The sequence below is a fragment of the Talpa occidentalis genome, unplaced genomic scaffold, assembly GCF_014898055.3.
Source record: "Talpa occidentalis isolate TD23 unplaced genomic scaffold, MPIMG_talOcc4v2.1 talOcc4.4, whole genome shotgun sequence".
Lineage (NCBI taxonomy): Eukaryota > Metazoa > Chordata > Mammalia > Eulipotyphla > Talpidae > Talpa > Talpa occidentalis.
In genome coordinates, this window is record NW_023604295.1 from 1,393,217 (window position 1) to 1,412,833 (window position 19,617).

At 71.3% G+C, this 19,617-nt stretch overlaps 1 protein-coding gene across 2 annotated transcripts in view; it reads right to left on the reverse strand.

The window, feature by feature from the left end:
- PDE9A (phosphodiesterase 9A) overlaps positions 1-7,609 on the reverse strand; it is a 46,515-nt gene extending 38,906 nt beyond the window's left edge. Inside the window, exons 1-2 of one of the 2 annotated variants that reach the window (XM_037524894.2) lie at positions 7,509-7,609; positions 489-559 (exon numbers count right to left, since the gene is read on the reverse strand). In XM_037524894.2, the coding sequence (XP_037380791.1) occupies positions 489-559; positions 7,509-7,577 (140 nt within the window). In that variant the 5' untranslated portion in view covers positions 7,578-7,609. Of the gene's footprint in view, positions 1-488; positions 560-6,542; positions 6,554-7,508 lie in introns of those variants that run through there. The other variant, XM_054700257.1, reaches the window with a different exon arrangement.
- Between the last annotated feature and the right edge of the window lie 12,008 nt (positions 7,610-19,617).

Below are 19,617 nucleotides of genomic sequence, written 5' to 3' on the forward strand. Positions count from 1 at the left end.
CGGGGGCCTCCTGGGAGCGGGGTGGGGGCCTCCTGGGAGCAGGGGCGTCCTGGGGGCGGGTCTGGGGCACACTGGGATTGGGGTCTGGGGGTGTCCTGGGAGCCGGTCCGGGATGCGCTGGGAGTGGGGGGTCCAGGGGCACACTGGGAGCGGGGCCTGAGGGTGTCCTGGGAGGGGGGCCTGGGAGCATCCTAGGAGCGGGTCCGGGGGTGCTGGGAGCAGGGGCCGGGGGCGTCCTTGGAGTGGGGTGGGGGGCGTCTTGGGAGCGGGAGCTGGGGGCGTCCTGGGAGCGGGGTGGGGGGCGTCCTGGGAGCGGGGGCCGGGGGCGTCCTGGGAGCGGGGGCCGGGGGTGTCTTGGGAGCGGGGGCTGGGGGCGTCTTGGGAGCGGGGTGGGGGGCGTCCTGGGAGCGGGGGCCGGGGGCATCCTGGGAGCGGGGTGGGGGGCGTCCCGGGGGTGGGTCCGGGGCGCCCGGAGCGGTGGCACTCACCGCGGCAGGCCGGTGGCGATGCAGAACAGGTCCATGATGTCGCTGGAGTTGCAGTACTTGCTGAAGACCACCTGCGGGGCAGAAGCCAGAGGCCTGAGCGGGCGACGTTTCCACGGCGACGTGGAGCCAGCGCTTCCACCGGTCCCGACCCGCTGCGGGTTATTTTTAAAAATGCCCTGACCGCGGACTCCGGCGCGTGAGCGGGCACCCCTTCATCTCGTGCCTCAGGCAAAAAGAGGCCTTCCGCTGGAAGGGGCGCGAGAAGCAAAGGGACCCCACGTGGGCGGCCGAGGACAGCCCTTGGCGGCAGGGGCGTGAGGGGTCCTTGCACCCCGCAGCCTGGCCAGGAAGTCTCCAGCCACGGCGCAGGGACAGCCTGGCAGACCGCCCGGTCCTGACCGAGCGGGTTGAGGTTTGGGGGCCGGGCTGTGTGCTGACTCACAGCGGGGTCACAGGGACAGTGCGGCGGGGGCCCCTATAAAAGCCAGTGGGCACCCTCCGGACAGGAGGCCCGCCTCTGCCTGGGGTCTTCCGCCCTGACCCCTGCCCGCCCTGAGGGGGCGCCCAGGCTGGACGGCCGGGCGACAGCCACGCCAAGGCTCCCCCTGTGTCTCGACAGATGCCTCCCGCCCCTGCCGGCTCCCGGGCCTCTGCTCAGGGCTTGAGCTGTGGGTGGGCGAGGCCGGCCAGGGAAGCCGTGTGTCCAGTGCCCACAGCACCGTCTGTCAGCGAGATTTTTCCCTTCCAACACTGGAAACAGCGCGCAGAGCAGGCCGACACCTCTCCCCGAGCCCGTCCTTTCTGCGACCAGCACCGGGTGCAGCCAGCCTGGCACGGAGGCTTCCTCTGGGGGTGGAGGTGCCAGGCCGGAGGCTGGCCGCCCTCTGCTTCCCGCAGCCCCGACCCTCTGGGCCGAGCTGGCCAGCGCCAGACGCCGACGCCGCTGGCCTCCCATCGCGCCTCTGTGCAGTGCGTCTGGCGTCTCCGGAGGGCTCCGGGCCCCAGCAGAAGGCGCGTGGGGAGGCGTTCGTGCCTCTGAACACTCCTGAGGAGGGCGGGTCTTGCAGAAGAGGCAGCGGCGGCTGCAGAGGGACCAGGTGCTCCTCCTGCAGGCCCTGGCACTCGGACGCTGCCTCCAGCTGGCTGGGGGATTCTGTCCCAAGCGGCGGGGCCTGAGCAGCTGCATTTTGCCCTCACCAGGCTCCTCAGATCAAGGGCAGTGTCCCCGTGGGGTGTGCCCACCAAGGGAGGGGGCCGCTGTGAACTCTGGGCACCAGGGCCCCGGCCCCACCTCCCCTGGGGTGGTCTGGAGGACGTTCTCCCCAGTGGCCTCTAGCCAGGCAGCGCCAGCCCCACGGCTTTCTGGGGCTCCTGGGAGGAGCCGCACAGCAGCAGCTCAGGAGGCCGGGGGCTGGCTGTGGGTCCTGCCTCTCCTGGGGCTCAGCAGCCAACGGGGCCGCCCCAGCGGGTGCCTGGGGTGCCGGGAGCAGGTCTCCTGGTGAGACCCCAGGACGCTGCCTCTCAGCACGTGTCTCAGCTTCTCTGGGCCCCGACTGCACCTTCTGTAAAAGCAGGTCTGGTGTCCACACCTGCCGGAGGCTCTGTGAGCAGCGGAGGCCAGGGCCCGCGCCCCAGGAGCGGGGGGCTCTGACGCCCCAGGCTCCCCCAGTCCTCCAGGGCTGAGTGGACCCAGAAACCTTGGCAACAGACACCTTAAGGGCCGCTGGCCGGGCACCCCGGGAGGCGCCGCCCCAGCAGGGCCAGCAGCGGGCACCGGGCCTGGCGCTGCAGCGCTGACGCGGGTCTGTCTGCGCGACTCCCGAGGAAACTGAGCTGCCCGGGGCTGCCCCGGCCGCCCACAAGTGCCTCTGCTGCTCCCCCAACCACCTCGTAGGGCCTTTCATAGACGGAAATGACTTAAAGAAAGCTGAATATTTCTGGTGGCAAATGATTTTGAAACGATGCTTTAAGAGCTCCGATGTCAGCGTCTGCTCGCCCCCCATCCAGCAGCTTTCAGGGGTTTCCTTCTTGGGCAGGGCGGTCAGCGCGCAGTCCTGAAGAACCTGTCCTCCTCCTTGGCCTGTTGGTCTGAAGGCCCAGAGTGACCACGGGCCTGGGGCTTACAAAGCCCCCCACCCGGCCCCAGGGCGCCGACCTGGCTCTCAGGCCCAGCCCTGCAGGTGGGGGCTCGGCAGGAATGATCCAAACCGAGGCGCACTCTGCCTGGGCCCCCGGCCTCGGGGAGCAGCTAACACTGGCTCCAGGGTGTGGTCCCCCCTTCCGAGAACCACTCTGGACACAGATTGAGGGGTTGAGAGCAAAAAGCTCCTCACCATGAGCCTAAGCCTTCCCCGCAGGCGACTGCACACGCCGGAGCGGAAGCCACGGACCGCCTGGGCTCTCGGGGACTCGGCCTCCTGGGCACGGACACCTGAGCTCAGCGCCTCCCCGCCCGCCGGGCCGGCCGCCTTCCCAGGGGTCCCTGCGTCCCCTCGCGCCTCTCACGCTGGACCTCGGCGCCCACGCGGGCTGCAATTTCAACACAAACCCTTGGGCGCACTTCCATCTCTCCTGGTGACCCCCGCGGTGACGTCCGCTTGTTGCGGGAGTCAGACGGACATCAGAGCCCTCCCCGCTCCCAAGACAGGCGGACGCGGAGCAGGCGGGTGGACGCCCGGAGGCCACTGGCCACGGAGGGGACAGCAGCAGCTCGGGGCGCGAGGGACTTTGCCGAGTGGCTGAGTCAGGCCCGGGGCACATTCTGCAGCCTCCGCTTGGATGACATCCCTGACGACACCCCCGCGAGGACAGGCCTGGAGCAGTGGACCGGAACCAGCGTGTGCTGGGGCGGGTGGGATGGGGGAAGGAGCCGGGACTGCGGCGGTGGGGGCCTCCCCAGGGCACACAGGGGCACCCCCAGCTCCCCAGAACGTGACTGCGTCTGGAGTGGGAGTGGGCCTCGAGAGGGAGACTGAATTGGAAGGGAGGTGGTTGCCCGAGACCTGCGGACGCCCTAACAAAGCACAAACCACAGCGGCCTCTCCTCTCGCAGCCCAGAGTCCGGCGGCGTCTGAGATGGAGGGGGTGGCCCACGATTCCCGGGGGGGGGGCATCGTCCCCCGTCCCTCTCCCCACGGGAGGCCGCCCTGGGCCGTGGTGCGAGCAGCTCCCTGCGCTCGCCGAGCCCTCTCCTCGCGTGGGCCTGAGGGCTCCGGGCACCCTCCTCCCGGTGGCTGCCTCGCGGGCACCGGGGTGCAGAGCGGACCGAGCTTTGGGGGGCAGCAGCAAGCGCGGGCCCACAGGGCATGGGCAGGGAAGGGCAGCGAGGGCGCAGGGGACGGCCGCCAGCCAGCTCAGCCGGCGCTGCGGAGGGGAGGAGCCAGCAGCTTCCATCTGCGGAGGGAGAAGTCCTCCTCCTCCTCCCTCCCTCCCGGTGGCTTGAAATTCCATTAGAAAAGTCGAGCTCGCTGCCCATGCCAGGAAAGAAACGTCTCAGGGTGGGGGACGCGGGCCCATCCAGCTCCCTGCCCTCCGCCACGGTGGCCGCAGCGGCCTTCCCGCCTGCTGGCCGTCCCCGGCAAGGGCTGCTGTGCTGGGCGGAGCCCCGGCCTGCCTCCTCGGTGGCCGCTGCAGGTGCCCCCGGGGCCGGGCTTCCTGCTCCACTGGACTCTGGTCGCGTGTGGCCATGGGTCCTGGGCCGGCTGACCGGCTTTGTGCTGCCCCCAGCTGCCCCACGGTGCCCGCAGCCACATGGCCTCACCACCACGCTGCCTGTGCAACCCTGCAGGACCCCCCGGGCCCCTGTTTTCAGCCTGACGCTGGGGCGCGGCAGTGGCTGGGAGTGACCAGCCCACTGCTCTCCTTCCGGAAGGTGCGCTGGCGTTCCTGGGCAGGCGGATGCTGGGGTGCCCAGGGGCCCCTCGGTGTTGGGCCTCACCGGCCCCGGGATGTCCTCTGAGGTGACCGGGCCCCAGCCCCATCTCAGCTGTCCCCTCCGGGAGCCGCCTGCGTCACGGCCAGAGTGAGGGTCTTAGGGGCTGGTCCGCACGTCTCCTGTCACCAGCCACGGCCACCGCGTGGCCCCGCCTCTGGGGAGCAGCCGGGGCAGCTGCCCCTGCCCACGTACACCCCGCAGCCGAGCGGGGTCTGGAGAAGGCAAGCGGGCGGCCTTGCTCCGGGTCCTTTTGAGGTTGTAAAAGATGAACACGATCCCTGAGGGCAGAAGCCGCGGGCCGACTGCTGGGCTTGCTGAGTGCCCCGCTAGCAAAGCAGATGAGCAGAGCCGACCTGTGGAGGGACAGACGCTCGGGGCGCGGGTCTGGTCCCCCAAACCTGCCGAGAGCGGTGGCAGGCAGACGGGTCAGGGTGGCCAAGCCGAGGGGAGTGGCTGTGATGACCCCCCATGCGATCCCGTGGGGGGCTCTGGCTCTGCTTCCCTGGACTGAACCCCCCACCTGAACCCCCCACCTGGGCTGAGTACCCCTGTGACTGCACTTGGGGGGCAGGGGCCTGTGGGGGAGGCATGCACCGCAGCGGCTCCCTGGGGTGGCCTCGAGGGACCACCAGCCTCTCACTCTGCAAGCAGCTGTGAAATCGCTGCTGGGCGCTGGGGGTCACCCACCCACCCCAGTGAAGGGGACCACCCAGGAGCCGGGGAGCTGGAGGGCGTGTAGGCCGCTGTCGGGGCGCCTCTGCTCCCAGCTCACTGCCGGGTCCTCCCCACTCTGTGCCTCCACAGCAGGCCCCGCGGGGCTCTCCCCAGCAGTCGGAGGCGGACGAGGACACGCGTGGTCCTTTCCCGGCTGGGGAGCGGGGGAGCTGGGCCGGCCCGGGAAGGAGAGTCGCGCGGTTTCTCGAGGCTGGACTGGCCTTTCGTGCCAAGGAGCACATCTGGCCACGAGCCCTGTGCCAGGAGCCACCCAGGACATCTGGGGCCACGAGCCCCCTGGAACACAGGCCGAGGTCTCGGGGGCTCCCCGACGCGACCGGCCCCCCGGCTGCCTTGAATTCACGACGTGGATACACGAAAGCCGAGCAGACCAGTGCCGCCGGCGGGCCTCGTGCGGCTCCCACAGGCCAGCCCGTCAGCAGGACCCTGGCGCGGGAGTTAGGCCGCAGCCAGGCGGATCCCGCAGCACGGCCAGGCCGGGCCCCGGCACAGCGGCCACGCGCCCGGCGCCGGCTCCGCTCCCAGGCCCCGCCCGGACCCGCTGCTGGCAAATGAGCCGAGCGCGGATGCACTGAGGCGCCTCAGCCTCCCCAGCAGCCCCCGGCCCGGCCCGCGCCCGCGGCCACACCCCGAAGCAGCCCCGGAGGGGCAGGGCTCCCGCACACGCACCCAGAGCACCGGCCTCCCCCGCAAACCCGCAATCAGGGCACAAATGCCTGCGGCTGAGGAGTGACCAGGTAGACGCAGGGAGGGACGCGTCTGTCCCCCCAGGGAGGCACTCGGCTCTCAGAGGAGGGCTCCCCACCCTGCACGGGGTGACCCCGAGGCCCCTGTGCTGAACTCGCCCTCGCCAGAGCACAGGCCCTGTGCCTGCAGGAGGCCCCACCCACAGGCGAGGAGCAGGGGGGTTTCTTACAGGGGGAGGGGGAGACCCAGCTGGGAAGGCGGGGGCCCTGGGGAGGGGTGGCGGGCTGCACCCACGCAGGCGTGGCAAAGACGGCAAGTTTCACGCGGTTTGCATTTTACGACGATTTCTAAATATCCTGCAGCCTGGGGAGAAGGCACCGAGCGCGTCAGGACCAGCCACCCTCACGCAGGGGCTGAAGTCACAGCCGCCCCCCGGCCCCGCCACGGCCTCCGGGCCCCCGGTGCCTGCTCTGACCCGGCCACGCCACCGCCCGGGCGCCAGCTCCCCGGGCCCGCGAGAGACCCCGACCTGGAGGGCGCCTGCCGGGCTGCTCGCCGGGGCCGCCCTAGCTCAGGGCGTCACCTCAGCACCGCTGCCCAGCGACCCAGGCTGGCAGCCCCGGCGCTCGCCTCCGCCCTCGCGGGGAGACGGGCAGCTCCCGGGAAGGAGCCGGGACCCCGCCGGCCCCGCGCCTCACCTCTCTGGAAAGACGGGGCGGATGGTTCTCGTCTGGATGGGCAGCCGGGCCCCGCGTGCCTGTCTGCCTGGCGTGCGTGTGCATGCGTGTGCGAGCACACACGTGTGTGCGTGTGCGTGCCTGCTGCAGTGGGACGGTGCCGTGGGCTTCTTCCTCTGGGGAGGCGGCGAGCCCCTGTGCGGCACTGGGCCGGTCCCGGGAGTCAGGCACCGGTGGGTCCCGCGGGGTGACGCGGGGCGCTGGCCACCCGCCCTGCCTGGAGGGTGCTCCCCGCCCGCACCTGCTTCGGGGCTCGGGGCTCGCCTCCTGGGACCGGCTGGGCTGGGGCGCCCCCCACCCACGGCTTCCCCCGGCACCCAGCGACCAGAACCCCAGAACCGCAGCAGCGTCTCTGGCCTGGCTGGGGTCTCACCAGCCTCCCCAGCGCCTTGAGAGGAGCAAGGAGAGACATGGGGCGCCGGGGGGGCTCCCTGGATGACCAGACGGGGCTGGAGAGCTGTTTGTTCACTGGGGCTCTTCCCCGGGCCTCGCGGGGACCCACAGGGAGGGACTCCCTCCCCCCAGCCAGGGTCTCATTGTCCCTCTCTGCCCATCAGAGCCGCGGGGCCGGGCACCCCGCACCAGGGGGCGCCCCCCCAAGGGGTCTGCTAGGCCTCGCCCGGAGGCTAGCGGGGTGCAGGGGACCAGCGGCCTTCCCGCGGCAGAGGCCGGCAGGGGCAGGTGGACGGTCCAGGGGCGCCGCCTCTCCGGCCCCACGTCAGAGCCGGCCTTGGGGCGCCGCGCCGGAGGCAGCCCCGCCCCCGCCCCCGCGCCGCGGACCCCGGGCACCCCCAGGCCGGGCGGCGCGCAGGCTCCGCGGGGGTCGCGCGTCCCGGAAACGCAGCGCCCCGGCCTCTGCGGCGGGCGGCACCTGCGGGGGGGCGCGGGGCGGGGCGGGGGGGGCGCGGGGCGCGGGGGGGGCGCTACCTTCTGGATGCGGCCGTCCACGTCCAGGTAGATGGCCTTGGGCCGGTAGCTGGAGGAGCCGGTCCCCATCCTGCGGCCGCGCGGACTTTGCCGACTTTGGCGACGCCAGCCGCGGGGGGCGGGCAGCGCGCGGAGGACGGGGCGCCGGCGGCCAACCGGGGCGCAGCCAGCCGGGCGCCCGCCCGCGCCCCGCCCCGCGCCCCGCCCGCGCCGGCGCCCCGCCCCCCGCTTCCTCTCCCGCCCCGCGCCCCGCGCCCTCCCCGCCCGCGAGCAGGCGCAGCCCCCGCTGCCCCCCGCTGTCCCCCGCTGTCGTCCCGCGGCCCCGGCGCGGCTCAGGGCGGGCGGGCGGCGGCCCGTGTCCAGCTGCCTTCGGCGCGCGCCCCTGGCCCCCCGCTGGCCCCTGCGCAGCGCCCCGGGCCGGGCGTCAGCCACCAGGCTGGGGGGCGCCCGGGCCCAGCCCACCCAGAGCACCCCCGGCCCGCCTGGCTCCTGGGTCCCCGTCCTCCTGCGTCTCAGCGGGAGCCGGCTCTCCCCCCACGCCCTCCCCAGGCCTGTGCCCCGGGCGGCCTTTGCCCGCTGACCGGCGCAGAGAAGGCAGCTTTGCCCCGGCCTTGCCACCCCGTGAGGACGCCCCGCGGGACCAGTGCCCCTCACAGGGTAACTGCTGGGGCGCGGACAGCCAGTGACCTGCCGGTGCAGGCAGCCTCGGCCGTACTCCCCGGCCGCCCGTCCTCCCGTCCTCCCCGGCCCCCGTCCTCCCCGGCCCCCGTCCTCCCCGGCCTCCCCGGCCCCCGTCCGTCCTCCCCGGCCCCCGTCCTCCCCGGCCGCCCGCCTCCTCCCGGCCCCCCGTCCTCCCCGGCCCCCGTCCTCCCCGGCCCCCGTCCTCCCCGGCCCCCGTCCTCCCCGGCGTCCTCCCCGGCCCCCGTCCTCCCCGCCCCCGTCCTCCCCGGCCGCCGCCCCCGTCCTCCCCGGCCGGCTCCTCCCCGTCCTCCCCGGCGTCCCCGTGGGAGCGGTGGGGGAGGGCCCGGCCGGCGAGCGCCTCTCAGCCTGTTGCTTTTGGACGCGAGCGTGGAAACCAGCAGGAAAAAGCTCTTCTTGTTTCCTGCTAAGCGAATTCCAAGCCGCCGCTCGCATCTGCTGAGTGTCTGGGGTTTTCTCTGGAGAGGGGCTGCGCCAGCCCGCTGCCCCCTGCAGTGCTGGCGGCGGGCGAGGCTGCGGCCACGCCATCGGGCCTCCACCTGCGGCCTCCAGGCTCATCCCGGCGGTGCAGGCCCCTCGGCTGTCCAGCAGGTGTCCCTTCATGTCCCCGCCCCTCCCGGGGAGCGGCTCCGCTCGAGCCTGCAGCACCAGGAGGGGCCCTGTGTCATGTGCCAGTCTGGGCACTTGAGATGCCCTACGGCGGGGCACTGAGGGGGCCACTGGAGGCCTCGGAGACAGGAGCCACCCCGTGGTGGTGGTGACAGTCGTGAGTCATGCCCCTCCCAGAGTGGGCGCCAGCGTTACTGTGAATCTGGCTTTGCGGTGGACGTCCCGATGCCCTTCGGGCTGGCCGCTGACGGGGTGCAGGCGGCCGTGCTGGCCCTTATCTGTTGTCCAAGCCTGTGTCATCCGGCCCAGCCCCCCGGGCCCTCCCCAGCGCCGTGTGGCCGGGTGCTCGCAGGGCGCGGTTCTGTGGCCGCGAGCTTGACCACGTGGGAGGCCCGCCTGCCACCGCCTGGCTGGCGCTGAATTAGGAATCACGAGCGCGGCTGTGAGCGTGTGCCGGGTGGTCTGCAGGGCAGAGCCCCCCCCGCAGCCCAGCCCCCGCCGCAGCCCAGCCCCAGCGCCGGGAGCCCTCTGGTGCCTGCTCTGTCTCAGCCTGACCGGTCGTCTCCCCAGAGTGCGGGCCCAGGGCCCTCAGAGAGACCAGCTCACAGCAGTCAGCCCTCATTTCAGCGGGCCACGGACAGGCGGGAGGCTCGCGCACGGCACACGCGTGTCGGGTGAGCAGGGCAGAGGGGAAAGGCCTCCGGGGCTGGGCTGGGGGACCCTGTGGACCTAGTAGCCGATGTCCCCGGGGAAAAGCCTCCCAGACCCCCCTGTGGGGGGTCCTGCCCGTGTCTCGGGGGAGGACGCAGATGAGCAAGCAACTGCCTCCCTCTGGGGGTCCCCCTAGACTGCGGCTCCCCTCACTGTTCTGGACTCCCTCCTGCACTGGGGTCAAGGGGGCACCAAAGGGGAATTTCGGGTTAAGGCATCAAACGGTGCAGAACTCAGGGGCCAAGATGGGGTGCTGGGCCCTGCCCCTGCCAGCTCTAAGGGGCAAGCGTGGAGAGGCGGGGGGCCAGTCTGCGTCCCCCGCACAGGGGCGCCCCCACCGGGTACAGCCTGGGAAGGGGGCTCAGAGCAGGGGGAGCGATGAGACGGGCACCCAGCGGGGGGACTGTACTAGGGGCCAGGCCGGGCAAGCGGCTTCTGAAGCCACCTCGCTCTTGGGTTAGTCACTGCTTTGTCAAGGACGAGAAGGCGGGGTGCCAGCTGCGTGCAGTGCCGGAGAGGCCTCGTCCAGGGGACTGGACCGGGCTTGGCCTGCAAGCCTGGGACAGGATCGGATGGGTCAGGGCCTTGCGCCCCCGCGCCCCACTTGTTGGCAGGTACCCGCGCTGGAGACCCAGCGGAGGGTGTGTCCTGGGGGAGGGCCCTGGCGTTTCCCCAAATGCTTGTGACCTAGCGATGCTATTTTGGCCATAAAATCCGGAGAGGCAGCTGCGTCGAGGTGATCTAAATGGTCAGGAGGCTGCACCCCCTCACTTGGGGGGCCACAGAGACCGCCTCAGCCCACACCACTCCCCCGACTCGAGTGTCAGCCCTCGGGTGGCCGCGTCTGTGCGGGGCAGGCGCTGGCAGGGGCGCTATCTGTGGTCCCGGGCTGGACCCCACTGACCTCGCCTCTCTCATCCTTGCCTCATCCTCCGTGGGGGCTCCCATCACCTCCCGGCGCGGTGCACCTGACACCCCGTCTGCCCCGTCACCACCCCCACCAGGCACTTTGCCGCCACATCCAAGACTTGCCTTCATCTCACCCAGAAGCTCGTCCCTCTCCTCCTGCCACCCCCTCCCGGGACCCCCCCCAGGTCTCTGGAGTGGGCAGGGAACGCCTCCCTGACCCCCACGGCCCCAGAACATCTCTGAGACCCCCCACTGTGTGGCCCTGGACAACTTCCATGTCCCCCGAACCTCGGAATCCTCCTCCATCAGTGGAGGTGGCCCCGGCCGGGAGCGCCTCTCAGGGCCAGCGGGGAGCCAGGGCCTGCACGGGACTAGCTCCTCCCGATCCCCTTAGGGAGAGCAGCGGGCTCTGCACCCCGCGACCGTCACGGTCTCCCGCGGGTCGTGTCCTCGTGAGGGCAAGGCTGAGCCTGGGTGCCCCGCTGGGGCCTGGCCCTGCACCGGAGCTGAGGGCGCCCCTGTCCCCGAGGTGACTGCTGCGTGCACGTCACAGCAGCCCCCCGCACCGGGCCGTGGCCTGCGCCGCCAAGGGCCCGCTCCTGCCCGCCGCTGCCCGGCCTCCCTGAGCATCCAGGTGGAAGGGTCACCCGTGCGGACCCCACGGGCCGCGTTCCCTGCCCGGCGTCGCGAGGACGACCGTGTTCTCTGGCCACGGGGCTGAAGCCCTGACCCCAGCCTCGGCCGAGACGCAAGCGCGGAGGCCCCTCGGCAGCAGGCCCCGGCAGCGAGGACCGGACGGGGGCCGCCCCAAGCTGGGACCCGCCTGACCCGGAGCAGGGCCACACCGGCTCTCAACACCTCCCCGCGCAGGCTTGCCCCCAGCCGCTGCCCCCCAGCTGTTGCACGGAGCAGGGCTGACCGCAGCCGCGGTCACTCTCCTGGACCACACTGACCTGCAGGTCACTCAGGCCGGCTCACCCGCTGGGAGCCGCGAGCGCTGGTGCTCAAGGAGCTGCCGTCGTGGTGAGGACAAGGATGACGTCACGGGCCTGGGGGTCGCAGTGTGTCCCTGGGTGCCGGGGCTGGGGTGTTTGAATACAGATGCCCGTCCCCAGCTTCTTTCCACCTGGGCCTCGGGGGCCGGGGATGGGCCAGCCCGATGGCCTCCGCATCTGTTCTCAGCGCCCCGTGTCCAGAGGCTCCCCAGGTGGCCCAGCGCGGCTGCTGCGGTCAGTCGGTAGGGGGAGGGTGAGCCCAGGACCCAGGTGGCCGTTGGCGCAGGCGGTGGGTGCTGAGCCTGCGCCGGGGGTGGGGCCGGCTGCCCAAGGACGGGCTTGTCCCCAGAAATAGGACGTGAGCGCCTAATTCACATGCAGACCTCGATTGCTCTGGGCGCGCATCCCCAGGTCCCGGCATTCCGGCCTAATTGCCAGCCTCTTCCAGAGGAGAACTGTGCCCGGTTGCTGGGTGACTCCCACCGGGCCTTGGAACGTTTTAAAAATCTGTGGAATGAAGGCTCTGAGGGCCAGAGGGCGTCCATGTTGTAGTGGAAAAGGCTCTTTCCATACACTCAGAGTTCTCTGCGGCCTTGCTCCCCGCAGTTGTGACTGATTTCCTGGGCACTCGGCTGTCTGTGCATGTTGTGAAATGTCCTGGGGGCCCGCCCAGCCCCAGTCCAGCAGCCGAGAGGGCAAAGGCCTCTCCCTAGACTTCAGCGTGAACAGGCGCCCCCTGAAGCCCGGGTGGGAGTCTGCTGCTGCGGCTCACCGGCCTCTCGCCCCCACGGATGGCCTGGCAGCCAGATGGAGAAGAGTTGACGATCCCAGAGCATCCTCAGGAAGGGAGAGGCAGACCCGCACTGTCCTCAGCACAGCCTCGGTCGGGACAGCTGAGAGCCGGGAGCCCCTCCGGCCAAGAATAATCCCCATCTCAAGGCCAGTGACTCGCTGCTCCTCCCTGTGTAAGCGGAGAGCGAGCTGGTGTTGGGGGGTCGGCGCTCACAGGCTGAAACGGCTGGACGGCTTCCCGGGCCTGAGCCCGCCCCTCGACCGGCCAGCAAACTGCCGATCGCGGAGACTGTCCTTCCGCCTAACGTGCCCAGGCCAGCCGGTGTCGCCTCCCCCGACGCCGACGGAGCCCCTCTCCCTCCCGAGGGTCCCAAGCCCCAGGGGGTTGCGAGGGCCACAGGGAGAGGCCCGGAGCCCTCCCAGTGGGGAGCAGCCAGGGCTCCCGTCAGCGCACCTCCTCTTGTGCCTCCCACGAAAGCCACCACCCCCGCGCCTCCCGGCCCGCGCGAGGACCACATCCCGCGGGCTGCAGGCGCCGGAGAAGAGGCATCTTCACCGTAGGAAAATCTTACTGTTTTTCCTTCCTCGGCGCTTGAGCTGTCACTGATGTGTGGGTCGAGCAGCTGTGTGATGTGGGGGGAGCAGGCGCCTCGGGCTGCCTCCCTGGATGTGACACCAGCAGCCGCCCCGGCCGTGTCCTGGACGCCGAGGACAGCTCTGACCGAATGCGGCCTCCGGGGTCCCCCTACTTTCTCCTCGGACTTACTTCCTGGGATGCCGCCTGGCCCGCCGCCCAGGGCGAGCTGGGGAGTCCAGTCCCAGACGGACCCCTGGCCACCGCCCTTCTCTAGAAGCGGCTGGAGGCTTCCAAAGATCTGCCAGAAGTTAGGTGAGGTGGGGTGGAGGGAATCCAAAGGGTTCTGCAGAGGTTGGAAACACGGCCACACACACGGAGAGGCCGGCTGTCGGGGCGAGGGCCGGGGCCTACCAGCGCTTCCCTCTCCGGGCGCGGCCCAAAGTCAAACCGCCACCACGCTAGGTGAAGCCCTGGACCCACGGGGCGCCGGACCCTGCTCAGACGTGGGGACAAAGATGCGGCGCAGGGTCCTGCTCCGGCGAGCTCGCGCAGCCAGAGGAGAGCAGGCGCCCCTCCCCCGTGGGCACCGTGTGCCAGCGCCGGCTCCAGGAGGCCTGTGGAAGCATGTCCGGTAAATGGGACAGGCACTTGCCCTATTTAAACAGGACGGGGGCTTGTATTCCGCTCGAGAAACAGATGACGAACACCCGCCAGGGGCCTGCATCCTGACGGGGAGACAGACGATGAGCAAGCGGCAGGCGCGCGGCGTCAGGGCGGAGGGAAGCCCGACCACGGGGAGAGCAAAGCTGGAAAGGACAGAGGACCCCTGGGCTGCCGTCGTGGATGCGGTGGTCAGGGAGGCGCCCCGGAGAGGGAACATCTGAACAGAGACGTGCATCAAGTGGAGGGGAAGCTCCGGAGCGGATGTGTTAGCACACAGCAGAGGGGTGCCCAGGAGCCCCGAACTATTAAGGGGCGCAAGCCCTAAAGGAGGTCCAGCCATCCACGGCACGAAGGCGAAGAAAGCAGACTCCGCGTGCAGGGCTTTCCCAGGGCTGGCGTGCGCGCCGCGGGGGAGGGGGTGGCTCCTGAGGCCGCCCGCCCCGCCCCGCGGCGCAGAGGCAGCTCGCAGGCTGCCGCACGGGGGCCCTGAGGCCTGGCACCTGCCACAGGCCGCGCTGCCTTTGGCAGTGAGTCCCAAGGAGGAGGCTAAGCAGGTCCCCCCCGTGCTGGGACAGAAGGAGACAGAGAAAGTTCACCCTCAGAGCACAAGCCAAGCTAAGGGCTGCCCTCGTCTCTGCCAAGGGCATCCTCCCCAGGGTCTCCCCCACGAGTCCCCCAAGCTCCCTCCCAGCAGCGCCAGGCCCAGGTCAGCCGGGGAGCAGGAGTGTGGCCGCCTGCCTTCTGCGGACAGGCCAGCCCGCCCTCCAGCTCCGCCCCGGCGGCCAGCAGCTCCCCTGCTCGGGAAGCGGGTTCAGGGCGCACCGGGGCTGGGAACCCGGGGGCGGGTAGCGGCGCCCTCGCGGAGGTGAGCCTGGAACAGGGGGTGGTGGCGGGCAGGGGCCGCTGGGGCCCAGCCTGGGCGGCTTCACAGGACAGGGGCTTGCTCTAGTGTGACGTGAGCCGCTGAGGATGGAGGCTGGGGTGACCCGAGCCCATCTGGGGCCAATGCGGGGAGCCCAGGCCGGCAGGTGCAGTGGCTGCCCGGCGGGCTCTCGAGTGCTGGGCATTGTGGGGCGGCAGCAGCCTCCGGGCAGGGCGGCTCTGCTCAGGGAGGTTTTCTGCCTGGAAGCTGGGCTCGGGGGCCAGTGGGGGGCCCAGCTGGGCGTCCGTGCAGCCACACGCCCGAGGCCCACACGCCCAGGCCCCTTCCTCGCCTGCCTCCGTCCTGCTGAGGATGGAGCTGAGCCGTGGGGACCCGGAGGCGCGGCCCCTCTGGAGCGGCTCCAGGCTGCCGAGCGGCCCCTTTGGAGCACGCGGAGTGGGGAAGACGATGTCTTCCTGTGCCCTGGGCCACTGCCGGGAGGGCCCACAGCTCAGAGGGTGACCTGAGACTGGGCGCTGCCCGCCCTGCTGCCCGCAGGCCGGGTGACCTGCTGCCCTTCAGCCAAGGCACTGCTGGGGGCGTCCTGCCCCCGGCCAGCCCCGCACAGCGGCCACGGCCATCCCTCCTGCCCCCCTGCCCAGGGCAGCGCGTCCCTGCTGGGTCATGGCCAGCATCGCAGAGGCCCAAGTTGGTGTCACTGCCTCACTGGGACTCAAGGCCAGCGCAGGGAGACCCCTCGGCCGGGGGCGTCTGACGCCACAGGCCTCTCCTCTCCGACGCGCCCGGTCAGAGTGTCCGTGTTCGGGTGAGGTAAGAGGCGGGTCCCCCAGCCTTTCCTTCCTACAGCAGGGCCTGCACCCCGCGCCTGGGTGGGCAAGAGGACGCCGCTTTCCGGTGAGGGCCTCGGCTCCGCTCAGAAGGTGGTTGGCGGCTCCCTGACCTGGGGCTGGTTGGCGGCTCCCAGACCTGCGTCCTGCCGGCCTGGGGCCCAAGGAGTCGGGCACTTCCTAGGCCAGGGGTGAGGCTCGGGCCCAGGGCCAGCTGGGCAGGCGGGGCGGACAGCGAGTCCAGCGAGGCTTCGCCATCATGTCTATGAGTCACGAGCTTAATGGCGCATTTATTTGTTAAATGAGTTTTTGTTCAGAGCTTCCCACAGGCACAGGCCAGTGCCAGGCTGGCTGGGAGTGCCCTCAGCGCCCGCATGGCGCCCCTGCTTGCGGGTGTTCTTGGCTGGGCTGCTCCAGCCTGGGCCGCGCACGGCCGAGCTCCCGCCGCCCCGACCCTCTGGGCTCCACAGGCTCAGGTTCTGGGGCTTCCACGCCCTTGGCTGTGTGGGGGCTGATGACCTTCCCAGGTCAGGCTGGGTGTGTGGGGGCTCACGTCGCCTCCAGGGCCCCTCTGGGCTGGCCTGGCCTCCTGCTGAGCTGCCCCTGCCCATACTGGCCGTCTTGGGGGACGCTGCTGCCAGCCCGCTCTTCTGTGGGGTGCAGGCCCCCGGAGGGCTGAATCTGTGGGGAGCCTCTGGCCCCTCGCGCCAGCTTGCTCAGCCCTCGCCCCTCATGGGGTGTGCTCGGGCCTGTGTCCGGCTTGGGCTATAACCCAATGACACTCACAGGCCTGGATGCTCGGCTGGCGCTGGCCTCGGGCACCTCTGTGCTCTCCCGCGCCCCACCTGCCCGTCCCGCTGCTTTTTCTCTTTCCTTCCTGCCAAGTCCGAGCTCTCCCCGGCACAGGCGCGCAGGTTCGCCCCAGCCTGTCCTGCCCGTCTGGAGAGCCTGGCCCCCGAGGGCAAGAGCCCTTGTCCAGCTGGGGTGCCAGCTGCGGGCCTTTGCTCTGGACCCCAGGCCCGGAAGTTGTGTGTGTAAGGTGGGGCGACCTGCACCCCCGGGGCCCCCGCCCCCGCCCCAGCTGCTAGTTTTACCCGCCCCGCTCACTCCCCGACTTTGAAAAAGAAAGTGGTGGGTGAAATGCATGAACCCGAGAGGCAGAGGCCTCCGCAGAGTGCGCAGGCTTCCCTGGAAGGCTCCGCAGCCGCGTCAGGGTGTTTGCGGAGCAGCACGCGAGCCGCCCGCAGCCTGTCGCGCCAGCGCGCTCGGAGCAGGAGAGCTGTCGGCTCAGCGGGGGAGCCCGGGCTGCGGGGCCCCGGCCAGCGCCAGGCCTCCCACGCCCGGGCCGCTGCTCCGAGGCGTGAATCACCATGGCGGCTGCGCGCTGCCCACGAGGGGGCACGGACCTGCTTTTCAAATGAACAAAACGCGAACCAGAGAACACCCCCAGGTGACAGCACCCCCAGGTGAGCGCACCCCAGGTGGCCGCACCCCAAGGTGGCCGCACCCCAGGTGGCCGCACCCCAAGGTGGCCACAGCCCACGCGCGCTTCTCTGGGGAAGAGGGTAAACTGCGGTGACCTGCGGCCTCCCCGCCGGCCCTCCCCGCCGTGCGGTGCTGTGAGGTGACCCCGGCCCCCCAGCTCGGAGAGGGGATGGTGACCCTGTAAGAGGCGCGGCTTCCTGGCGCCGGGCAGTGCCCCTGGGCCTCGCCCCACCTTCCGAGGAGAGGGGAGGAGAGGCGCCAGGCAGGAGGGCGAGTTGGGGGTGGGCGCCCCGAGCCGCCGGCACTGAAGGGCGGGAGGACGGGTCCTGCACGATGGCTTTGTGGACAGACGGACGGCGCGCGGGCAGGAGGCGGGGCGCCTGGGCGAGGGCACGGGGATGGGTGGACGGGTGACGGGCGGCTCGGTGGTGACGGCGGATGGTGGGCAGGGCTGGCAGGACCTTGGGCGCCGGCGCACAGGCACACGGTGTGACGCAGAGTGATCACGACGTGGGGTCCGGGCAGGCTCCCCCGGGCAGACCCGCACTCACCGGCAGGCGCTGCTGGCTGAGCTCAGCTGGGGCGGGGGCAGCGGTGTCTGCCCCACGTGACTGGCCGGCCTTGAGCAGGGGGCAGAGCCAGCAGCAGAGGGCAGCTCCGGGAGCGACGGCCGGTGCGGCCCTCAGGTCCACCCGCCCGGCCTCTCCACCTTGGGGCTGACCCCGGGTCAGACCTGCCGGCTGCTCCCCTCCGGCTTTCGGTGGGTTCCCGGGGGCGGGGGGGGGAGCCGGGCAGACCGGGAGGGTGAGGGGCGGGCGGCCCGGCCGCAGACCCTTGCGCCCCCGGCGGGCTCCGCACTGGGCCTCCGCCTGGGGCCCTGGCCAGGCCGGTCCTCCGCGCCCGGTGGAAGCGGCGCCTCCTTGGCAGCTCCGGGCCCCGCCCACGCCCTGCTGCTCAGAACCGTCCCTGACTCCAGACGCGCCTCCTGGGAGCCTGGCTAATTAAGCAGTTGGGCAAAGAGTGACCCAGAAAACAGATCTTCCAGCTAGGAGCCCCGGGATCTGAGGGGCTCTGGGGAGACCTCCTTGCCCAGGAAAATGGGGCACGGAGCACATGGGGGGACCGCGTGAGGGTGCCACCGGCAGGCGGGGAGGGGCGAGTGGGCGCCGGGGGGAGGCAGGCGGCCGGGGCTCGCGGGTCCTCCCCACGGGGCGCTGGCTGCGCCGAAGGAGGCCGGGTCTCGGGACGTGTCGCCGGAGCTGGGGCCGGGGGGCTCACAGCAGAGACGGGCGCCCCGTCTGGGGCAGCGGCCTGAGGGGCCCGCGGGAGGGTCTCGGGAGGCCCAGGTGCGCGCGAGGGCCGGGGGCTCCTTGGCCTGACGCGAGGACACGAGCTCCCTCCCGGGACCCACCCTGAGCTCCCATCTAGACCTCGCCCCCCAGGACCCCCATCCTCACGGCACCTCGTGGGGGGCGCCAGGAGGGAACAGCGGGGGCGGGTGAGAGGGTCTGGTGCTCCCAGGCGCCAGGGAGCCCCACCTTCTTCTTTGCGCTCTCCTCGTGGCTGCATGGAAGCCAGGTTTTCTGTTCCACAGAGAAATGGGGGTGACGCTCGCCTGTCACTGTGGGGAAGACCGGGGGGCCCTTGCGCTCGGGCAATGTGGCGGCTCATCTGAGCAGAGGGGCCGGGAGGGGCGGGCACACCGGAGCCAGGGCGCCGGGAGGCGGCCAGCGGGCAGGGCAGCCGTCCTGGAGTCACGACGCTGGCGGGCTCCTCCTGGCTCTGGCTTGACTCTGCTGCCCAGCGGCCCCTTGGGGCCTTTCTTTTTTTTTTTTTTTTTTTTTTTTTTTTATTATTTATTTGTTTGTTTGTTTTTTGTTTATACAAGCACTGGGCACAGTCAGAAGCGCGGGAGGGTGAGAGAATTCACCAGAGCCAGAGCGGGGAGCAGAGCAGGCAGAAGGACCGAGGTACACTGCTGAGGGGAGCAGCGGGCGGCAGGAGAGGTCTGCGCGCCATGTGGGACCCTCCTCAGGTGGCCGGGGAGCAGCTGGGGATCGAACCGGCGCCGCAGAGGTCGCCGGCAGCTTCGCAACCCAGCGCTCAACCACTGCGCCACCGGGGAGGCCCCCCTTGGGGGCCTTTCTGCAGCACCAGGCACCAAGGCTGTGTCGGAGCCTCCTCCCCAGGCTGAGGGGCTCGCTGGGCTGGGCGCCGTGACCGCTGCCCGCCTGCCACATGGCCCCGGTGCAGCGGGGAGCACCCTGGGAGCGCGCAGGGGCGGGGGGTGCCCAGCTGTCAGCTCCAGAGTGTCACGGCCGCCGGGAGGCCCGGTGCAGCGGGGCCTGGCCCCACTCGACAGGCGCAGCCGGAAGCACAGCCGCCCCTGTGCGGGGAAGGGGCGAGGCTGCGCTGCTTGGCGGGGCAGTTGGCTGCTCCAGGGCCCAAGGCTGGGCCTGTTGGGAGCTGGCGCGTTACGAGGGGCCTCCAGGGGTTGGGCCATGGGGGGGTCTCGTCAGGGTGGTCAGGTGTGAGGACCAGCTAGTTTCTGGTCCACTCCCGCTTGTCCCCTGCTCTGGGGTCTGAGGCACCAGGACCCTCGGGGCTGGAGGAGGCCGTGGCACAGCCCTGGCGTGTACAGAGCGACCCTCCCCGCCCGGAGGCCCCGACTCCGGGCCCAGGTCCCGACCTTGTCTGTCTGGGGGTGCTGGTCCAGCCGGTCTGGCGGGCCCCACGGTGCAGCCGTGCTGGTGGCAGGCCCTTCCCTAGCTCCTGCCCCTCCCAGCTTGCCCCAGCCCGGTGCAAGGACGTTTCTGCGCCTCAAATATTGATAATTCCGGCACTGACGGCCGTGTCCCCTGCTGGGCACCCAGAGACAGTCACTGTCCACCCAGCCTGCGGCTCTGGGAGCGAGGGCAGAGGTGCGGGAGCTGTCCCTTCTCGCCAGTGCCAGGGTGAC